This window comes from Fusarium vanettenii, assembly GCF_000151355.1.
Source record: "Fusarium vanettenii 77-13-4 chromosome 6 genomic scaffold NECHAsca_20_chr6_4_0, whole genome shotgun sequence".
Lineage (NCBI taxonomy): Eukaryota > Fungi > Ascomycota > Sordariomycetes > Hypocreales > Nectriaceae > Fusarium > Fusarium vanettenii.
The window spans coordinates 2,315,757-2,335,200 of record NW_003315865.1 but is presented as its reverse complement, the minus strand read 5'-3'; the positions used below and the strand labels follow the sequence as shown (position 1 = coordinate 2,335,200).

The following is a 19,444-nucleotide window of genomic DNA, read 5'->3' as shown; positions in this document are numbered from 1 at the left end:
TATGAAAGGATGCAAAAAGAATATTCATTTGCCTTATATCTCTGCTTTTGTCGATAAAGAACCCCATAATTTCAACCTGGCCATTGATTCAACCTTGTTCCTTGTCTTATGCTGCCCCATTCACCTTGGGTGTCTCCAAAATGGGTCGGCCTTCGTCGTCAAAGTAAACCGGGACTCCATTTCGGAAAGAATACTGCAGAGCAGTCGCGATCTTGGCAGCCTCATATGCATCTTCCGGTGTGCACGTGAGAGGCTTGTTGTCGAGGACAGCAGTTGCGAACTCAGCAAGATCGTTCAAGAAGGACTTGTCGTAGAGGACAAACGCATCGGGAGTAGTGGCTGTTCGCACACCGTGGGCATCACGAACCTCGACGCGGTTAATGGTTGAGTTTCCGTTGATGACAGAGTGTGCCTTTGTACCGCACACGCGAGTGGTGCTTTCGAAACCGTTCGTGAGGGTGCGTCCCAAGTGAGAGGTGAGAACTTTGCCGTTGGCGAATTCAACCAACGCCCATCCATTATCACAGTCACCATACTCGGCGAGCTTTCCATATACAGCCTGTTGACCCATCGCAACGACACGGTTGACCTGTTTCTTGGGGTTCGAGAGCCCTGACTTGACGTCGAGGTAGTATCGACCGATATCGATCTAATCAGTCACGTCAGCGTTAGCGATGCTGTCCTACTTGAGAACTGTAAAGGTGAGATGACCAACATCGTGAACACCCATGTCGACAAAGATACCTCCTGATTGAGCGGAGAATGTGACAAAGAATCCTGAAAGATGCGATCAGTTCGTCTGTTGCGTAAAAGGAAGGTAAATGTAAAGCATGACTTACCAGTAGGATCCTGCTGGTCGAGGCAGTTGGTTTCGACGGCATGAATCTCGCCTAGTGAGCCACTTTCGACCAACTCTTTGGCGGCACGGTATGAATCATCGTCTCGGCGTAAGTTAGCAACATGAGTTTACAGTGGATCATAGATATTGGTACAACTCACATCGTCGGCAGAAAGGAACAAGGAACTTGAGCTCAGGCTTAGACTTTGCCTTGGCAAGGACCTCTTCGGTAGTGATGACATCGACAGAGATGGGCTTCTCGCACATAACATGCTAGCAGTCCGTTAGTTTTCCCATGAATTCAATTGTTCAAGCAAATACTAACCAGACCGAGATCAAGACCCAAGATGATCAAGGGAGCATGTGTAGCGGTTGCCGTGGAGATGAGGACAGCCTGAGCACCGCTGTTCTTCATACAATCCTCAGGATCGGCATAATACTTGACAGTGGGAGGCAGATTCTCAGCCACCCACTTGTCGCTACCCGGCTTTGTGTCACATGCCGCAACTAGCTCAATGCGAGGTTGTTGGAAGGCCAGGATACGAGCGCGAATGGCACCGAGACGGCCGAGACCGATCAAGGCAATCTTGAGACGAGGTTGCGAGGCCATCTTGCGTATGGGTGTATGTGCACGTAAGCGTGGGAAGCAAGAAAAAGGAGAGAGGGAGGATACGTTATGATGCAGGCAAATCCTCGAACGATTGGAATACCCCAGAATCTCTTTTATTATTGCCGGTTGATGTTCTCTGTCAACAAAGCCATCGGCTAGATCAGACAAAATCCGGGGTTCCGCTCCGTTTCCCCCGATCTATTCCCTAACCCCGGCGAAAGGCGAGCGGCATCTCCGCTTGTTTGTGGGTAGCATCTGACCATATTGGGCCTCTGGAGGTCAGCTGGAGCATCTAGATCCTCTTGACCCCTCATATTCTCCTCAATCATGGATGTCCGATTCCTCCTTTCCACTACATTTCAGCCGATGGTTGAAGCTGGAGTCTGCTATGTCCGATCTTGGCACCCACACGAAATCCACACGCACTAACCTTGTTCAACAAATGACAGTCGCCTCAAGCCCACCTAAGATTATTATGTCCGATCCACTATGCCGAGGAATTGCATCGTCCAGAGGCTGGCTTTCGAGACTACTCATCTGACCAGCTTGGTTGCAAAATTGTGTTGGTCTGCATGTCGGATATAATCTAGCGAGGTCCAGAATTTCATGATACGTGAGACTATGCCACACTGTCTTTCTGCCCTTCGGTCATTCTGTGAGCCAAAGTCGGTCTACTGCAACTCAATTTTACAGAAAGCCATGACAGTGCAATCTGTCTCAAAGAAAACAATGTTTGTCGTGAGCGGCCCAGCTGGCTCTGGCAAGTCGACAGTCGCAACCTACGTCTCTCAACAATCCGTAATTCCATATCTTGAGGGAGATGATGTACGCCGTCCCTTCTCTCTCGGCTGGGCATTTATTTCTCAGGGCTTGTACTGACGTGCTTTGCGCAGTTCCACTCCTCAGCCAACATCGCCAAGATGGGCAATGGCATACCGTTGACTGATGGCGACCGATGGGACTGGCTGGTCACACTACGCAATGCGGCTACTGAACAGCTAAAAAGTTCAAATGCCGTGATTGTTACCTGCTCTTCGTTGCGACGTAAATATCGTGATGTCTTCAGAGTCGTGCCCTACCATGACCCAACGGTGCAACTATGTTTCATCTATCTCAAAGTTGGCGAGGAACAACTACAAGCAAGGGTCAGAGCACGTGGAGGCCACTATATGAAGGAGACCATGGTACGCAGCCAGTTGGAGGATCTTGAAGAACCTTCAGTGGACGAAGTTGATGCAATCACGTTTGACGTGCAAAGAGACCCGGCGGCGGTCTGCAAAGATGTTTTGAATCGGGTGCGGGCAATACTGGGTTAGCACAAAAAGACATGAGCCGGTAATAATTCAAGTCTAATGCACCTGTGGTGAACAACTAGATAACCGCGATACTTCCTCCATTCGCGCTGATCTTGCTTCCAGTGACCCATCTACCTTCTCTACTGCATAGAAATCCCACCACGTCGGCCACATCCTCGGGCTTGCCCAGGCGTGGTATCACTTGCTTTCCCACCCAAAAATCTTGCAATTCTTGCCACACCTGTTGTCCATACTGCTGGGCTCCTCCCGTCTCTGTCAAACCTGTGAGCACGCTATTGGCGGTTGTGCCAGCCATGAAGTCGAAGGCGGCGTTTTTTCCACCAAAGGCATTGGCATATGTGCGAGCCATAGCCTCGTTGGCTGCTTTGGTCGAGGCGTATATGGCAACGTCAGGCTCGCAGTTGACGCTCTCGGCGCTACTGAGAAAGATGATTCAGCTTTCTTTTCTGAAGTACCGTCTCTTGACCAACTCATCTACCACCAGTGCCGGGGTCCGAATGTTGCAGGTCAACAATTTGTCCAGTGTCGCTGCCTCAAGCTCGCCAGGAAAGGTGCGGTCTGTTATCGCGGCATTGTTGATAAGGATGTCCAAGTTGCCGCCAAATTCTCTCTTGATTGCGTCAGCCACCTTGACGTGTGCTTCCGGATCTTCCAAGGAGACAACTTGATGAGCGATCTTTGGAGGCAGACTGTTCAAGTGCACGTAGACAGACTCGATCTCGCCACGCAATTCATCGATGTGCTTGCTGGCACTGGTAGATGTGGCCAAAATCCCTGCACCGCGTTTGGCAAGATGCAACGCAATTGCATAACCGATTCCTCTACTCGCTCCTGTGACAATAGCCACTTTCCCCGCGAGATCTTGCCGGTGGTCAAGAGATGGTGGGCTCTGATCGTCTGTCATTTTGCGTTCGAGGGTTGTTGGCATGAGACAGGTGCTGAGTCTCTCGTGATAGCGGCTTGTCAAACTATGCCAAAAGCCAACATCCATGTTTAATAAATGAAGTTCAAAACGGAGTTTTATTAACACATCCCCTCTTGCTCGAGCCGGACTACTCGCCGAACAAAGAGGCGATCGGGGTGGTTTTAAGTCCGATGCAGAAGACCGGTGACGTCGGAGGAATCTGAGCGGGGTACTGAGGCTTTGTTTCGTTTCTCGCTTCAACCTGGCACTTCTCACAAGACGGTCAACTAAATACGGTCAGCAGTATCTACTAAAGAACACTTCTGCTCGGGCATCGCTAATGGCTGGTGCGGAAGAGGGCATCAGTTACACCAACAAAGGGCTATACTATCAATATCTGACTGCATCACGTAAACTGGATATCACGACTACGTATGGCTGTTAGTATAGAAATTCAGAAACAGAGGTGATGAATCTTGCAGTATAAGATACCGGCTTCAATTAGATCCACCTTTCCTTGGGAAGGTATCGATATTGGGCAGTACATCGGACCTCACTGCCGAGCTTGCTAGTTATCTGAACTTCCCATCCCACCAACGAAGTAACCGCCCAGGTTTCACTTGATATACCGTAGTTTTCGGGTTCTTTTCAGGCCGCGGTATAAGTTAGATTACTTCCACACGACGTCCAAGGTTCTAAAGGAGGCCACAGCTCAAGTACCACATCGCGGAACTTTAATAAGCCATGCCACATTGAGCGCCAGAACAAGATAATTGATGGTTTAGAGACCCTGGGCCGCTTTTCCTAGTCAAAATCATAATAATAATGGCAGTCGACGCATTATCATCAGTCTACTCCATTGGCAGAGTAGCTGCACGGCAGACCAGCCGATGAGAATGCCTATCCACCAGCTGAAACAGAGCTACAGTACCATAGTTACCAGAGAGTCTTCACACGATCTTGGCCGCAAGATGTGTGGCTATGACTCTGAAGATGAACTCTTTAATGAGCAGCCTTGTTAGTTACCCTTGCCTCATCGGTAAGGAAGCAGGGGTGTGCCAGAGGCTTGTTGGACAGATTGCTGGTATAACTCTATAAGCGGATTGAAAGCTAGGTAGGCTTCCTATAGTTGATGATAAAAAATTCAATTCACTTTTTGTCTTCCTCTTTTTTCGCAACCTCATAAACTTGCGAAATTAGTGAGACTTCCAGGATAAGCCATCAGCCACAACGATAAAGAATGGGGCTTATCGATACATGCTGGCGTTTACACCAAATACCGAAAACCACCATATCCTAGAAAGAAAACCACATAAGCCAAGCCATTAAACCCCTTTCAAGCTTGGAGCCCTAATTCACGGCTCCTGAAGACTCCATGTGATTGGCTTTTTCGTATTCACCGGACCGGTCTGAGTCATATGCCCTGCGCCCCATTAGCCGAGGGCATACGAGTATTTCCTAATCGGGCTTTTAACAAGATCGTCGATTATGCAGTCCTGCCTCATGTCATCTGTGAAACCAGGCAGCAATGGCTCAAATGGTCTACGTGAAAGGTATAAAAGAGCCTTTCAGATTCATATCTCACTCCTCTCTTCTTCACATCCTTCAACCTACTGAGTCTTACATGATGGACTCTCATTCCTCACCCAGCATGGAAGACGGTGTCATGGGCCAGGGCCTCTTCATCGGGCTCTTGGAGATGCTCTTCCCAGGCCTAACATACCTTCCGTACCTTGCTGCCTTCAGTTTCCTCGCCAAGTACATCCTCGAGTCCTGGTCTGAATCCATTACCGCCCGTTTCATCTCAACCATCGAGATCCGCGCCCAAGATGAGACCTACAACTTCCTCATGAACTGGGTTTCTCGAAACAGCCTTTCGCAGGATAACTACCGCCTGCATGCATCGACCACCCTCACCAACGAATGCTTCAACTGGGCCGATGACGGGCAAGAGAAACGTGATGTCGACAACGACGATGAGGGTGACCCTGTGGCGAGACAAGTCAGCGACCTGCGACCCAAGGTATCGATGTATAATGCCAAACCACTGCACTGGACGCCGGCATTTGGGACGCACTTCTTCCGCTATGAGAACCGCATCTTGGCTTTCACGAGGTCTCTCGAGAGCGGAAACTATACATCCATGCCGCGACAGCCTGAAAGGCTCTCCATATCGTGCTTTGGACGGGATGCCACGGTGCTCAAGCGATTGCTTTACAATGCCCGCATTGACTTTCTGGAGAAGGAAAAGGGGAGAACGAGCATTTTCAGGGCGACCAAGATCAGCGAAGATGATGAGATGACATGGACGCGATGCATGTCGAAAGCGACAAGGCCGATGTCTACCATCGCCCTTGAAGAATCTCTCAAGCAGGGCCTAGTGAAGGACCTTCGTCGATACCTCGACCCCCAGACGAAGCATTGGTATGCTAATAGGGGCATCCCTTATCGCCGCGGCTATCTCTTCTCTGGCCCTCCCGGTACCGGCAAGACAAGTCTAACTCTTGCGGCAGCTGGCCTAATGGGATTAGACATTTATATGGTTAATTTGAACTCCCCCCGTCTGGATGAAGACAACCTTGCGTCGCTCTTTCAGTCGCTACCCTACTCCTGTGTCGTGCTACTGGAAGACATCGATGCCACAGGATTGACTCAGAAACGGGGCGTGGAGACGACGAACCCGAGTTTCCAGAGGCGGAAGAAGCGAGATCGAGAACGCATCTCCCTTTCGGGCCTACTCAACACGATTGATGGTGTCGCGGCTCAAGAGGGGCGCATATTGGTCATGACTTCGAACCACACCGAGAACATCGATCCGGCACTTCTTCGTCCGGGGAGGATTGACTTTACTATCAAGTTTGGGCTTGCGACTTCGAAGACGGCTATCACTCTCTTCACTCAGATGTACGATGCCCCAGGCTTGGAAGGCGAAGATCCCGAATCAGAGAAGAAGGCTATCAGTGGAGGCGAAGTGACTGGGAGCACGTCTTTGCGATCCCAGGCACTGGAGTTTGGAAAGAAGATTCCCGATCTAGCCCTTAGTCCCGCCGCTATTCAAGGATTCCTCTTGACACATCAAGAAGATCCCGATGGTGCTATCGCCGCTGTAGATGGTTGGGTGCAAAAAACCCTTCATGAGAAGGAAACGAAAGTGTCTGCACCCGAAGAGGTTTCTGAGTCTGGTGAAGACTCGGACTCTGACGGGGATGATGCCGGTGATGAGGGCTCTACTGTTGAGCCTTTTTGATGACTGGTGGCTCGGTCTAGGGTTGCGAAGTCGAGCCTGAAGCAATTAAATGCGATTAAGAGTCGTTTGATAAATAGAACGATGCCAGACGCTGTGAAGACGCATCTATTGGGTTCTTTGTTATACTCGAAGCCCGAATGTCAATGGGATAACTGTACCAATTGATAGTGTAGTCACAGCAGAGTTACTGGTCTCCTTCATACAGCACCACAGCGAAGCATCAAAGCCCCCGAACTTACCAATACTTCATTGCTTTGTAGTCTTTCCCCACACGCATGTACCTGCTTGTTGCTTATAGTTCTATGTCCTGTGGAGTCCATAGAGTCACGTCTGACACCTAATCATTCTAACTGCAATATTGCGGCTATAGATCAGGGCATCAATAAGAACCTGATGTATGACCTTGTGGCAATATCCCTTTTGGACAACCTGGACGGCACAGTCAACGTTTCGCTCCCGAGCCAGAGACGAGATCGTGGTTGCACTGTCATTCCTGGAACCGTTCCCGTAGCAGTGTTACCTCGCGTACCAAGCGACGGTAGTGGTACGTCAGTCTGGGCGCGTCAACTCAACCAGAATGGCAGTCTTCTTCCCAGATAACGGAGTTTCCCGTTAGAGGCCGTTCCTGTCACTAGCACCTTGACGGGAACAACGCTGGAGGAGACGTTTCCGGTAGCGAACAAAGAATCCCTGCTTTGATATAGGCTTGAGTTATGGTAAAATCTCGCTACGGGAGTTGATGGGGAAGTCAAGGTGGTTCCAGGTCGTCGAGTGTCCATCCGATGACGACAAGCGAACGGACAGTCTGAAGCTTGCCGTAGCTTGACAGCGACAGTGCCCCTGGCAGAAGGTCGCTTCGCTGTTAATAAATCTTATAGTGACAAATCGAGATGAGACAGATGACTTGTAGGGTAGTAGACGATGACGATGTGATCAGATGTAGTTGAGGTACTTGACCTTTGGAATTTCTATAGACGAGCCAGAACTTCGAGCACATTATTTCACAACACATATGATCTATGCTATATCTAACTTGTGGCTGGCTGGAGCCCACAGGTTGCAGGTATGAAGTCATAGGGGTATTTCCAAAGAGGTTAGCTGGTGTGAGTTGAATCCTGACGCGACCACCAGAACCAATCATAAAGCTGGTTGTTATATAATTAATGAATCCTTCAAGACCTACCATTAGGTTCTATCTAAGACGAGTTAAAACCGAAATGGAAGGTCGGTTAGAACGGGCTGCCCATTGCGCAAGCTGCCTCGCCTCCAGACGTCATATGTTTCATTCGAAACCTATCGTGAGGCTCCATTCATGGTCTGAAAAGAAAGTCATCGTAAACTTCCTATTTAGACTTGGGCCATTTCCAGAACATGTTAGCACCTTCGGTGTCTGCTAGAGGATTTCCCTCGCCCTGTCTAGCGCAGCCGTACTGCTCGTTAAACCCACACTTGGTGTAGAATTCGTCCTTGCCCAAGGCGCTAACCACGGAAGCGCAGATCCCCTCGGCCTCGGCCTGTTCAAGCCCCCACTGCACAAGCTTCTGTCCTACTTTCTTCCCCTGCAAGTCTGGGCGCACTGCTAATCCTTCCAGGTACCACGTTTCAGCGCGCTTGCCGCTCCATATGTCTTCAAAGTAAGGGTACGCCCGCTCTATGATGTCCTCATCCTTGGGGTTGCTTGCGCGGTTAGGCCAGATCCAAGCATGAAGCTTCATGGCAACAGAAGACAGAGGCTTGAGCAGGTTTCCTGGACGTTGGCTTAGCTTGGATCAACTAAATGCACCATGGGAGACAAGAACTCACGAGGATCCAGGGCCCAACACTCCAGTTTCCGGCCACCTTCTCCCAATCTCGCCCATTGCGCAATCCCAGCAATAACGTCCTGACCACTATCATCTTTAGTCACGGCGACGAGCCATTTCCATCGATAATCCCAAAAGTTGACGCGTGCCCGCCGCAGCCAGTATAGGTCTACATCGTCAGGATGCTCGTTGCGATGAGGATGTATAAGCTCGCCAAACAGGTTATCCTCCCAAAATGCCTGTGCCATCACGTGGGCAATCTCCGGAAGTTCCGAGTAGCGTGCATCACGTAAAACAATCTCAGACATGTCTTGCACGAGTATCTGTACCAGGTGAGTGTTGTTGAAGAATTGGTGGTGGAATGGTGCGGCTGGGGAGCGTGTCGTTCTCCTGATGATGACTTTTTATTTTCACATGCATCCTCTACATCCACCGCAATGCAAATTTTAGGGGACTCATACCCTCTTGAAGCATTGTCCAGTCACTCGGCAAAATTCCACTCCCCTGACCTGAAGTGGTGGCAGTGCGCGATTTCAGGGATCACCCGTCATGTAACTGCATCCGACTGGACCGGGGCGTTTATGCCCTGGTCACCCGGCCGCTGCCGACCCTTGTGATAGATCCCCCAAGCGAAGTTGCCAACGTCGGAGGTGTTTCCGCGAGCCTGGCTAGGCCGTCAAAGAACTTTTACTTTTCTCCCCATGCCACTTAGCGGATCCCTCAGGCAATGGCTGTTGGCGCTAGAAGACGCTGCAGCTGGTGACATGGAAGCTGGTGAAATGGAAATCTATTCTATGGACACATGCTTTTCCCATCCCTGTAACCCTTCGTACCAGTGCATTACCTGTTAAGCAGCAGTATCCTAATTTATGTGTGACCCTCATACGTGACCTGCCACGCAACCTCCTTGTTGATAATCATCTCTTGACTACCAGTCCTGGAGAGTTCCCCTTCTTCTGATATGTTGTCTCGAGTATTGTTCCCGTAGTTATGCGCTGCCGTCGATTGCGTCGAGACCTGGTCCGGCCTCCAGTTGTGCGGTCGGCCATGGGGCTCGCCATCAGAGTGGTGGACCCTAACAGAAGTCGATGTAACATCGTGTGCTGCTGCAGACGTAGTAACCCGGGAATGATCGTTTCCCAGTGACTGAAGTGCGTACACGTTGCTTGATCCGTATATGCTGAGGTCAAAGGCAAGCGGAAAGCCCATGCCTATAGAAAATGACTTCAAAAAGTTCTTCAAGTTCGGCACCGTAGCAGAAATCAGGGACCAAGCGATCATCGTTTGCTGGAATAGTAGACTGTTCGTAACGGCGAATTGAGGCTCGGTCGCATCTGGGTACTTGCTGATATATGCCAAATGAATGGCTGAGAGGGCGATAAGTGGTATGCGGAATGAGAAGGCCATGGCGACCTGACACTTGCGGGCAAACGACATGCTGACAGACCAAGACAATTGCACAACGAGGATCCAGGTAAATATCTCGGTCAAAATATCAACCGTACTGACCACGGCCCAGCGCGTAACCTAAAGTGACCCAGAGGTTAGATATCTGATATTGAGATCCCAGGGGCTACAACATGTCTCTTGCGTACCTGGTTGGGGCATTGCTTGACGTTGTCAGGAGTCAACAAAGTATCAGCGCGGCAGTTGACAAGAAATGCGATGGAGGACCCTACTCCCCATACTACACTGACCACCATGAGTCCGATACAAAATATTCTATTCTTTCCAGTCTTGGTGCCGATGATGCGAAGGACGAGGGCGAGGATGGAGCATTTGGCGAGGCTCAGGGATAAAACGCAGAGAACAACGGATGCGAGAGTGGACTGGTGATGGGTATGTTAGCTGGTGATGGTATTGGCAAGCTACGGAGAGGCTCACTTTTGAAGATGTCGCCCATTGTTCTGGCGAGGTGATGGAGTTGTACTTGGCAAGGCCATGACTCAAGCCAACAAATATGGCAATCGATTGAGCTAATTGTAAAACCTAGGTGACCACAACTTGATTAATATCGACATAAAATGCGCTCCAGATTGAGTCGCTCCCTTACAGTTGCCAAAGCAATCAAAATGTCATCGAACCCGAACATCTGGTACTTGATGTATGCCCTTGCAGTTGCCACGAGCGCGCTGTAGATCAGCGACAAGATCGTCACGATCCACAGCTGTCCGGCATGGTCGTTGAATGTAACAGGCGAGAACCGATGCGAGCCATCCTCCGGTATTCCTATTTCTGAACTCATGGCTGGGTGAATCGGGTTGGAGAGAAACGACGAGTTGACAGCATTTCACAATCAAGAAAAGACGTGGAGCAGACTGTTCTCAAGCGACAACGCAAGAGTCTTAATTTGTTTTTTTTGCTTTCATCATTGCGGCGTGGCTCATCCAGGCAGGTCGGTACAAACAACATCGGCTTGACAGGTGGTGAAAACTCCGACACGCCCGTTAACGAATGTTGAAAGGTTCAAACTAATGCTGCAGGACGACGCCACTGGTATCCGGGCCCCTGGAATCAGGTCAGACAGCGGCCTGTTCACGTCCCGGTTAAATGCAGAGTTTGCCTTTTTCATACGAGTCCAGGGTGTGAAGGTTTTCTAGTCCATCATGGAAACGGGGGGGTGCGTGGGTTCGTTGCACCATGGTGCGCCAAACAAAAGCAACAAGATCCATTGTGTTGGCTGTCCTGATGCATGGATTCGCCCGAGTCGTTACGGAACTTTAATAAGACATCAACCAACCCCTCCGAGTGTTCCTTCGCTAAGATACCCCGTACCGGACAACCGAAAGTCGTGGGGAATAACCGTGCTAATCACTGAGGCCATGGCGATCCCCCATCTGGTCATAGCTCCGCGGGCCGTCCAGGGCGACGCATCCACCGGCATCTGGAACGATCCCGACAGCTTTGACTTGCTTTTTTACCCTGAAGTATGGCCCCTTACTGCCTGCAAGCCCTGCGTGATGCTACACCATGGTCCCACAACTGCCTGTGGCACAGCACAGGGACCAGGATGAACACGCCGTGCACCAGGTAATGTGGGAGGACTCGACCTGATGGGTCGGATTCGCGTTCGGCTGAAGATGCCGTGATCCCTACCTGATCGTTGCAGTTGCTCTCGTTGTGGCTTGTCTGGTCATGCATGACTACCGTGCGATCCCCCGTTCTTGCATGACTTTCTCCGCGCAAAGCCGATTGCCAGCTTCATATTCACCTCATTCGTTCTCTTCCTTTTCTTTCTTTTCTTCAGTTATTTCTGGTAAAACGCGGTGTTGTCAAAAGTCACCAGGAAACATCTCCAAGATGTCAATTGGCGACAAAGAATCCCCCGGCGCCCATGATGCTGCCATTGGCCTCAACGAAGACCATGTCGACGAGAAAAGAGGAAACGCGGCCGACCGCGCCGACATGTACCGTATGGGCAAGGTGCAAGAAATGAGGGTTTGTACCAGCAGCTCTTGATATTGGAATTGGGTTGACACGACATGGCATAGAGAAACTTTCGCTTCTTGTCCATCTTTGGCTTTTCCATGATTCTAATGGCGTCGTGGGAGTTTTCCCTGAGGTAAGTCGGGCTCCCAAAGGCATCATAGGCCGTTCGTCAACTGACCAAGCTTGCTACTTACAGTGTTTCTACCATCGGACTTGTCAACGGTGGCACTGCTGGTTTGATCTGGATGTTCTTTGTCTGCTGGGCGGGCTTCCTGCTGGTGAACACTTCCATGGCCGAGATGGCTTCAATGTGAGTCGTGCCCAATTTCCAAGACAATCGACACACCCATGGCGGCATCACTAACGCAATCCTTCCTACAGGGCTCCAACGACCGGAGGACAGTACCATTGGATCTCGGAATTTGCGCCGCCCCAATACCAGAAGTTCATGAGCTATCTCATGGGATGGATGTGTGTGCTCGGCTGGCAGACTTCATGTGCCTCTTCGTCCTTCATCGCTGGCACCCAGATCCAAGGCCTTGTTGTCCTCAACTACCCGAACTACGTTCCTGAGCCCTGGCATGGAACGCTCCTTACTATCGCTGTTGCTGCTTTCTCGGTCCTCTTTAATACCTTCCTCGCTAGGAAGCTGCCATTGATTGAAGCCCTCGTCCTCATCATCCACATCTTCGCCTTCTTTGGTATCCTCGTCACTCTCTGGGTTCTTTCCCCGACAGCCGATGCCAAAGCTGTGTTCACTGAGTTCAGTGATGGTGGAGGCTGGGGCAGCCTGGGAGGATCGACCCTTGTCGGTATTCTTGCGGGCATTCTGCCACTGCTAGGTGCAGATGCTGCTGTCCACATGTCTGAGGAACTTCGCGATGCCAGTCGCACACTGCCGCGTTCCATGATCATGACAACAGTCTTCAATGGAGCTTTCGGATGGATCATGGTCATCACCTATTGCTTCTGCATTGGCAACCTAGAGGAGGTCATCATGTCACCGACCGGCCAACCCTTTATGCAGGTTTTCTACAACTCGACCAAGTCGACCAGCAGTGCTACCGCTATGGCATCGTTCATCGTCGCCATGACCGGTTTCTCTAACCTTACCATGGTGGCAACATCTTCACGCCAACTCTTCGCCTTCGCAAGAGACCATGCTGTTCCATTCAGCCCTTGGTTCTCCAAGGTCCAACCAGGATGGGATGTGCCTCTCAACGCCATCCTGACAACCTTCCTCATCTCGAGTCTCCTTTCCCTTATCAACATCGGCTCGGCTGTCGCCCTTAACTCAATCACATCCTTGGCGACAACATCACTTCTCTCCAGCTACATCGTCTCCATTGGCTGCATGATCTGGCGACGATGGACCAACAGCCCCATGCTCCGCGGAAAGTTCTCCCTCGGTAAATGGGGTCTGGCCATTAACATTGCCTCCGAAGCCTTCCTGGTTGTCATTTTTGTCTTGGCCTTCATGCCTGGCAACCCTAACCCAACGCCCGCAGAGATGAACTGGAACATCTTGATCTACGGCGCTGTTGTGCTTTTCTCGCTGGTCTACTACTTCTTCCGTGGAACTGAACGCTATGAGGGTCCAGTTGCTTACGTGAGAAAACTTCAGTAATTGCTTTTAATAGAATAGAGTCGCGACAATGTATTTACTCTGATTTCAAGACCACTCTCTTATACCTCGTGATCGGATACGGGCCCTTCTTTGTCTTGACCTACAGGATGATGTGCCACTCTCGCGAGCGCAGATCCCATTCTTCCGGCACAAGATTTGTGACAGAAACCTTTGGACCCAGGATCACCTTGCCAAAACCAGCTTCATTTCTGGAAAGCCTTCCATCTGTTCCTCTTGGGGGTGACAACGGCTCCAAACCGAGGTACTCAGCCATCTTCTTGTCTCCAGTGGCCTGTGGGAAGCCTGGCTCAAGATAGAAGAAGCACTCAAATTCAAGTTGTTCAATATCCCCAGGATTATCCAAGTCCACAGTTTGGCTTGCATCGAGGGTCGTGGATGCCTTGGGAGGAACCACGATGTGCAAGGCCTCTAGGCCAACTGATCCGTCAACGTCGACAAGGGGCGTATGTGTTGCTGCACCGCAGTCTTGATGAAGTGTCCACTGCATTCGAGCTGCAAAATCGTCCTGCGAGGCATCTCTCTAGCGCCAAACAGTTGACTGCACGCTCATATATGGCTTCCCGCTGGGGGCTACCACGGTGTCAGGAGAGACTCCACACTCAGAACTCAGGTCATGTGCCCAGGTAATCCGGTTATATCGACCACCCCAACCACCCCATCCAGGTTTCTCGGGATTCGATAGACCATTCGAGATGAGTCCCATGAAGCTTGGCGAATCGCCCCCCATGCCAAACTTGATGAGCGGGTACTCGGTCCCGAGAGGGCCAACATGGATGTTGGTCGTAAGCCAATCGTCCTGGACCTTGGTCATGTTGGGTATGCCATCGTCTTCTGCGTTGATGCCCACCTACGTCGCAGCGAGAAACTCACCAAACCCATGCATTCTGATAATGTATACAATATTGGGCCAACGTTGGCGGATCCAGGGCCCGGTGTCATCTTGATGAGAGATGGAATAAACCCGAAGTCGGGCTCGTACCTCATTCGTATCTAGAACCCAAGCTGATGCGGCACAGCGAGTTTCCTTAAGTGTAAGCACTTTTCATGGAAGTACACAATATTGGGATATAGTTTTGGCGTTTAAAAACTCGAGACTGTTTATCGGAATTCCATTCTCCGTATACTGAGCTACTCGACTTTCTAGACATTCAATACGTGCCATCTGGCTGTCAACCTAAGCAACGTCAGGCACCTCCAAGTCGTAGGCCAACGTCTCTGCAGCAACAGCCTCACGAATCTTGTTGACCCTATGTACCCAGCATCAGCGCCCAATTAAGAACTAAAAAAAGATAACGAAAACTTACGCCTGATGAGCTGGGTGCGGGCCGTAAGCGAGGACATCTGCTTCAGTGTCCAACACGGCAATCAAGCCCAGATCGAAGCCTTGAGCACGGTGCGCAGTGCTAGCGAGCGGAGAGCCGAACTCGAACGACCTCAGACCTGGCACGACGCCAAGCATAGCTTTGCCGGCAGCGCGCATCTCATCGATGCTTTGCTGAGGCACATTGGGCTTCAGCTTGAAGAGGACTGCGAGAGTGAGCACTGGAGTTTGGGTTCATGGGTAGCCTCGAAGAAGGAAACCTACCAACGTGATAAATGGCCATGTTTGTGAGTAACAAGCGTGATTTTGGTAGTATCAGATAGGCCTCGTGCGTATCGACGGTTGATAAGTAGGTAGGTACCGGGACAAGGAGGGATGGTGTCTGATGGATGGTTGAGGAAAATAGCGCATCTGTCATTGGTCGGAGTAAAGCCAATTGAGGGGTCCACGTCCCCAACTGATCCCGCCATCTTCTCAGAATTCTATTGGGGAGATTTATGACTCATTGTGTCATCTTGAGGCCCCGACAGCTCAGTAACATTTGAGCGCAATCACTTCCGAGCTAATTACGGAATATCTGTTGAATTACTTTATGCAGCGACTAGTACTCAGAATGTAAAGTATAGATCCGGACATCAATATCACGAATTATCCGTCTACCAAAGAGCTAGTTTTGGGTTTTGATGCCGTTATATGTTGGCACTCGGGTCCTTTGCTAAATAGTGTAGCTGATCCCCTCTTTGAGAGATGCCATTGTTAACATGAGTAACAATAGAAATAGGCTCTGGAGGGGGAAGCGTGAGCTACATAGATAGTCACCGCTAGAACAAGTCTACTGCTGCCTTCTTGAAGTAATAATTATACGTCTGACAAGTACGTCATTGAAAAGGAGAATAATTATACCCATTCTGTTTTCCACTTCTTGAGTTTACTACCCTCAACGTCTAGGAACTGTCCTTCGAATTTTAAGTTCCCGACCCCTTGCTTCCTCATCGTTTTCATCCAGTAAACCTCTCTTCTCGCACTGCACCAGCATGTCATCTCCAGAAGTGGTCTCCAGAAACCTTCGGAAACGGCGCACCAAGTTGGGCGGAAATGCACTCTGAATGGCTGCATAGAGTTCGCTCAGCCCTTCGGGTGGTTGGTTCGTGTGCTTTAAGAACGTCTCAATCGCTCTGGCAATCAACTGGATGTCCAGGTGATTCCGCCTCGGACCAATCGACATCTTTTGCAAGGAACTTGTGATGATACGAAACATGGCAAGCTTGCAAGTCATCTCGCGCGGCCCATCTCCATTTTCTCCCGCATCCAGTTTGAGAAAATCCTGCCAGGATCCAAAATCTATGAAGTCACTGGCAGTGTCAAGCTCAGCACCTTCCAATACCTTTTCCAGAACTTGAATGTAGGCAGCTGTCTGGGTAGAGAGGCGGTTGGGCAGGAAAATGATGCTAAGAAACTGTGCCCAAACTGGTAGTCGCAGCTCGCCATTTCTGTACGGTAAATTCAACGTCATGTTGACATCAGAACCATATTCAAGGAGTAATGGGACTATGCCCGCCTCCAGGATTGCAGTCATGGATCCTCCAGACTGAGAATCTTCGGATAAGATGGTGGCTAGGAAAGAGGCCCATGGAGATTGACGAACACTTCCTTCGGAGCAAAGGTGAACCTCGTTAGGGTTAAAATCCCCGGATTCAAGTAGGTATCGGAGGAGTTGCACCCGGTTTTTCGTCCAGCCTCGTTCGGTGGCGTCAGCGCTTCCCTCCATCTGAAGAACAACAGACAGTGGAGAGACAAGTTGGTCATCCAAATAGCAGTAGTCCTGATTCATCTTCTTGGTGATGTATCCAGTAAGATCAGAAACTAGAATTCTCTGTCGAAACAAAATTGATGGTCTTTGGTGGATGTCTGGATCCTGGTTTCCCCGCTCCAGCCACTGGTCGAATAGTTGCTCCAGGGACGTCTCCAGGTTGTCCAGAAGATCATATACCTGCTCAGTCTCGGCAAAAGAGTTCCCGTTGATGTAGAGAAGCATATCGTCCAGCCTAGACACAAGGTGCTTCTGATCGAGGTCAAAGATTGTCATGCCAAGGAAATTGGTGTGCTTGGTCCAGGCACAAAAGGCTCGGAAGATGGAGAAAGAAGCGTCAAAATTCTCCGGTGCCTTTCCGGCCAGATATGTTCTCATTTCGGCATAGCGAAGAAAATCCCGAACCGTGCGGTGCAGAAATTCGACCTTGTTGCCCTGGACTTCCAGCAGTTCTTTGCACCTTGCCGCAAGTCGGCGCGAAAAGGGGGCTTGAAACTTCTGTTCATCCTCAGCACTCCACATCTCCACTTGTTCGTCCATAGCGTAGTTGGGCCTCTCGTATCCCAGATCGTGGAAACTGTAGATCGTAATAGGCAGCGGTTCTCTTGCGGTGATGGCCAGTTGGAGCGTCCCGGCCATTTTCGGGTGGTAGAACGGCTCAACAGAGTCCAACATGGCCTTGAAGAAGTTCTCGAGATCAATCGGTACACTTTTGAGTCTGTCTTGCAACTCGAAAAAGGTGTCATAGTTTGTCATCCCCTCTCTAAGTAGCCTCGTGACGAGAAAGACCCAGAGAAAGACACCTCGAGCCCGGTCACTGATCTCGTCAACCAGTGTAAGAGCCTGGGTCTCACCAACCTGGGAGGCAAGATCCTTCCAGTTTGGATGCTCTAGTAGTTGGCTTTCAGAGAATCTCCGAATATCACCATGAGTGAGGTTGTGCAGGTGCAGTTTTGGTCTTTGGCTGAACCGCTGAACAAAATCATTCCACGCCCGACTTGAAACGAGAAGCTTGATGTCCTGGCATTCAGACAACTCCTCAAGTGACTTCAACAGTTCAGGGCGGTCTCCTTCAAACTCATCCAGGCCATCAATGAAGAAACAGAATTTTATCGGAAGCCTGGTCTGTTTTGCGATCCTCTGGATGGTCTCTCGTAGCTCGCGCATCGTCCATGAAGTGTCATGTGACATATCTCCCGAGATGATCCGTGACCATCTCCCGGGACATGCAATTGGAATCAGTGCGGGACTCTGCCCCAGTATATCAAAGATCAAAGACCTGAGGAGCCCTTCCTGGGAACGTTGAACGTCGGTACCGGAGCTCCAGAAATAGTGACTGGCCTTGATCATGACCCTATCATTAGCCCACAACGACAGGAGACTTGTTGTTTCCAAATGGCCGGCAATGAATTTCATGAATGTTGATTTCCCGGACCCAGGTCGTCCGGATACCCAAAATATTCCGCAGCCCTCTCTCAACCAGGATATAAGGCGGCGAGTTTCGTCGGTCTTGCCGCCATCATCCTTGAAAATCCAAGAGAATGTTTTGTGGTGTGCGTTTTTGATGTTCTCATGTCGTGCTAGCCGTTGCTCATAGTTGAGGCTAGAGAGCAGTTCATATTCGTTGATGCACTTCTGGCTTTGAAGGGACAGCTCAGAGATTTTTGCCGTCAGCGGCTCATAATCATCCTCGTACAGTCCTTTTTGAAACTTCTTTATCTTGTTTCTATCTTCCATCTGCTGGACTCTGGAAGTGAGGTTGCCGAGCGCTCGTGAAATGTCGCCCAGCTGAAAAGTCACACAGTTGTGGAACGACTGTCCCTCAGAACGGAAGGCTTGGATGTGAGCACCGATGTCCCTAATCGCCCCTCTAATAAGCGGTGAGACAAATGAAGCTAGCAGCAAGATTCAAGTGTACTGACCTCGTAGCTGAACATAAATGCAACACCATCTGTGCCTGGTAGGAGGCGATCCGTGCCTCAAGTCCCTCTATCTCTTTGGTTATCAAAACTCCCCTCAATGCCACGCAGAAGCTTCGCCAAGGTTTTGATCGAGCGGAGTATTTGGCTCTCAGAGAGTCAACGATGCTCAGAAGCTGCTTGCATTCTTGATGACACGCAGTTGCGAGTTCTATTAGAGACAATGAAGAACCTTTTTTGGCTTGGCTCTTTGGAACTCCCCCGTTATCAATAGTCTCATCGAAATCGGTTTCGAGCTTGTTGCAAAAGTCCGAGAGCCTCTCATAAATAACCTGGAGGGTAGTATGATTCTGCGAGACACCCGTCGCAGACTGGTGAATCTCTTTGGTTGCTTCAAAAAGAGAGGCGGCAAACTGAATAAACTGAACGATGTTGCCAGCAAGCCCAACGGCTGACAGGGGATCCATAGTCAGGAATGGTCGTAGCTGAAGATCTGATCTGACTAGGCCTTGGTCAAGGTGGTGTCGTTTTCCAAGTTCACTAGGCTCCTTTATGCTGAGTGAAAAGAGGGTACAGGCTCAGCATTAGAGGGCTATGCTG

At 50.2% G+C, this 19,444-nt stretch overlaps 10 protein-coding genes across 10 annotated transcripts; 3 read left to right on the top strand and 7 right to left on the bottom strand.

The window, feature by feature from the left end:
- Window positions 1-3: 3 nt before the first annotated feature.
- On the bottom strand, window positions 4-1,509 carry NECHADRAFT_62316 (uncharacterized protein). The gene is made up of 5 exons (XM_003044956.1): window positions 1,164-1,509; window positions 1,000-1,111; window positions 840-941; window positions 716-777; window positions 4-649 (listed from the first exon to the last, which is right to left on the bottom strand). Exons 1-5 carry the CDS (start codon window positions 1,446-1,448, stop codon window positions 107-109), a joined length of 1,104 nt encoding a protein of 367 aa, XP_003045002.1. The 5' UTR covers window positions 1,449-1,509; the 3' UTR covers window positions 4-106.
- A 668-nt stretch (window positions 1,510-2,177) lies between these two features.
- NECHADRAFT_82123 (uncharacterized protein) lies at window positions 2,178-2,764 on the top strand (the record flags this gene model as incomplete). The annotated part of the gene is made up of 2 exons (XM_003045356.1): window positions 2,178-2,273; window positions 2,342-2,764. The coding sequence occupies 2 exons, from the start codon at window positions 2,178-2,180 to the stop codon at window positions 2,762-2,764; spliced, it is 519 nt and encodes a 172-aa protein (XP_003045402.1).
- Window positions 2,765-2,819: 55 nt separating this feature from the next.
- NECHADRAFT_94717 (uncharacterized protein) lies at window positions 2,820-3,755 on the bottom strand (the record flags this gene model as incomplete). The annotated part of the gene is made up of 3 exons (XM_003044955.1): window positions 2,820-3,183; window positions 3,220-3,625; window positions 3,698-3,755. The coding sequence occupies 3 exons, from the start codon at window positions 3,753-3,755 to the stop codon at window positions 2,820-2,822; spliced, it is 828 nt and encodes a 275-aa protein (XP_003045001.1).
- A 1,566-nt stretch (window positions 3,756-5,321) lies between these two features.
- Window positions 5,322-7,019, top strand: NECHADRAFT_62313 (uncharacterized protein). The gene has a single exon (XM_003045355.1). It carries the CDS (start codon window positions 5,335-5,337, stop codon window positions 6,913-6,915), a length of 1,581 nt encoding a protein of 526 aa, XP_003045401.1. The 5' UTR covers window positions 5,322-5,334; the 3' UTR covers window positions 6,916-7,019.
- Window positions 7,020-8,062: 1,043 nt separating this feature from the next.
- NECHADRAFT_101041 (uncharacterized protein) lies at window positions 8,063-9,118 on the bottom strand. The gene is made up of 2 exons (XM_003044954.1): window positions 8,719-9,118; window positions 8,063-8,662 (listed from the first exon to the last, which is right to left on the bottom strand). The coding sequence occupies exons 1-2, from the start codon at window positions 9,023-9,025 to the stop codon at window positions 8,259-8,261; spliced, it is 711 nt and encodes a 236-aa protein (XP_003045000.1). The 5' UTR covers window positions 9,026-9,118; the 3' UTR covers window positions 8,063-8,258.
- A 359-nt stretch (window positions 9,119-9,477) lies between these two features.
- On the bottom strand, window positions 9,478-10,962 carry NECHADRAFT_70569 (uncharacterized protein; the record flags this gene model as incomplete). Its single annotated transcript, XM_003044953.1, has 3 exons — window positions 9,478-10,244; window positions 10,313-10,546; window positions 10,771-10,962. 3 exons carry the CDS (start codon window positions 10,960-10,962, stop codon window positions 9,585-9,587), a joined length of 1,086 nt encoding a protein of 361 aa, XP_003044999.1. The 3' UTR covers window positions 9,478-9,584.
- A 1,055-nt stretch (window positions 10,963-12,017) lies between these two features.
- On the top strand, window positions 12,018-13,773 carry NECHADRAFT_70566 (uncharacterized protein; the record flags this gene model as incomplete). Its single annotated transcript, XM_003045354.1, has 4 exons — window positions 12,018-12,155; window positions 12,209-12,279; window positions 12,343-12,456; window positions 12,528-13,773. 4 exons carry the CDS (start codon window positions 12,018-12,020, stop codon window positions 13,771-13,773), a joined length of 1,569 nt encoding a protein of 522 aa, XP_003045400.1.
- A 100-nt stretch (window positions 13,774-13,873) lies between these two features.
- NECHADRAFT_82117 (uncharacterized protein) lies at window positions 13,874-14,605 on the bottom strand (the record flags this gene model as incomplete). Its single annotated transcript, XM_003044952.1, has 2 exons — window positions 13,874-14,314; window positions 14,369-14,605. 2 exons carry the CDS (start codon window positions 14,603-14,605, stop codon window positions 13,874-13,876), a joined length of 678 nt encoding a protein of 225 aa, XP_003044998.1.
- Window positions 14,606-14,968: 363 nt separating this feature from the next.
- Window positions 14,969-15,398, bottom strand: NECHADRAFT_82116 (uncharacterized protein; the record flags this gene model as incomplete). The annotated part of the gene is made up of 3 exons (XM_003044951.1): window positions 14,969-15,041; window positions 15,099-15,336; window positions 15,380-15,398. The coding sequence occupies 3 exons, from the start codon at window positions 15,396-15,398 to the stop codon at window positions 14,969-14,971; spliced, it is 330 nt and encodes a 109-aa protein (XP_003044997.1).
- A 654-nt stretch (window positions 15,399-16,052) lies between these two features.
- On the bottom strand, window positions 16,053-19,311 carry NECHADRAFT_82115 (uncharacterized protein; the record flags this gene model as incomplete). Its single annotated transcript, XM_003044950.1, has 3 exons — window positions 16,053-16,988; window positions 17,169-18,795; window positions 18,848-19,311. 3 exons carry the CDS (start codon window positions 19,309-19,311, stop codon window positions 16,053-16,055), a joined length of 3,027 nt encoding a protein of 1,008 aa, XP_003044996.1.
- Window positions 19,312-19,444: the final 133 nt, after the last annotated feature.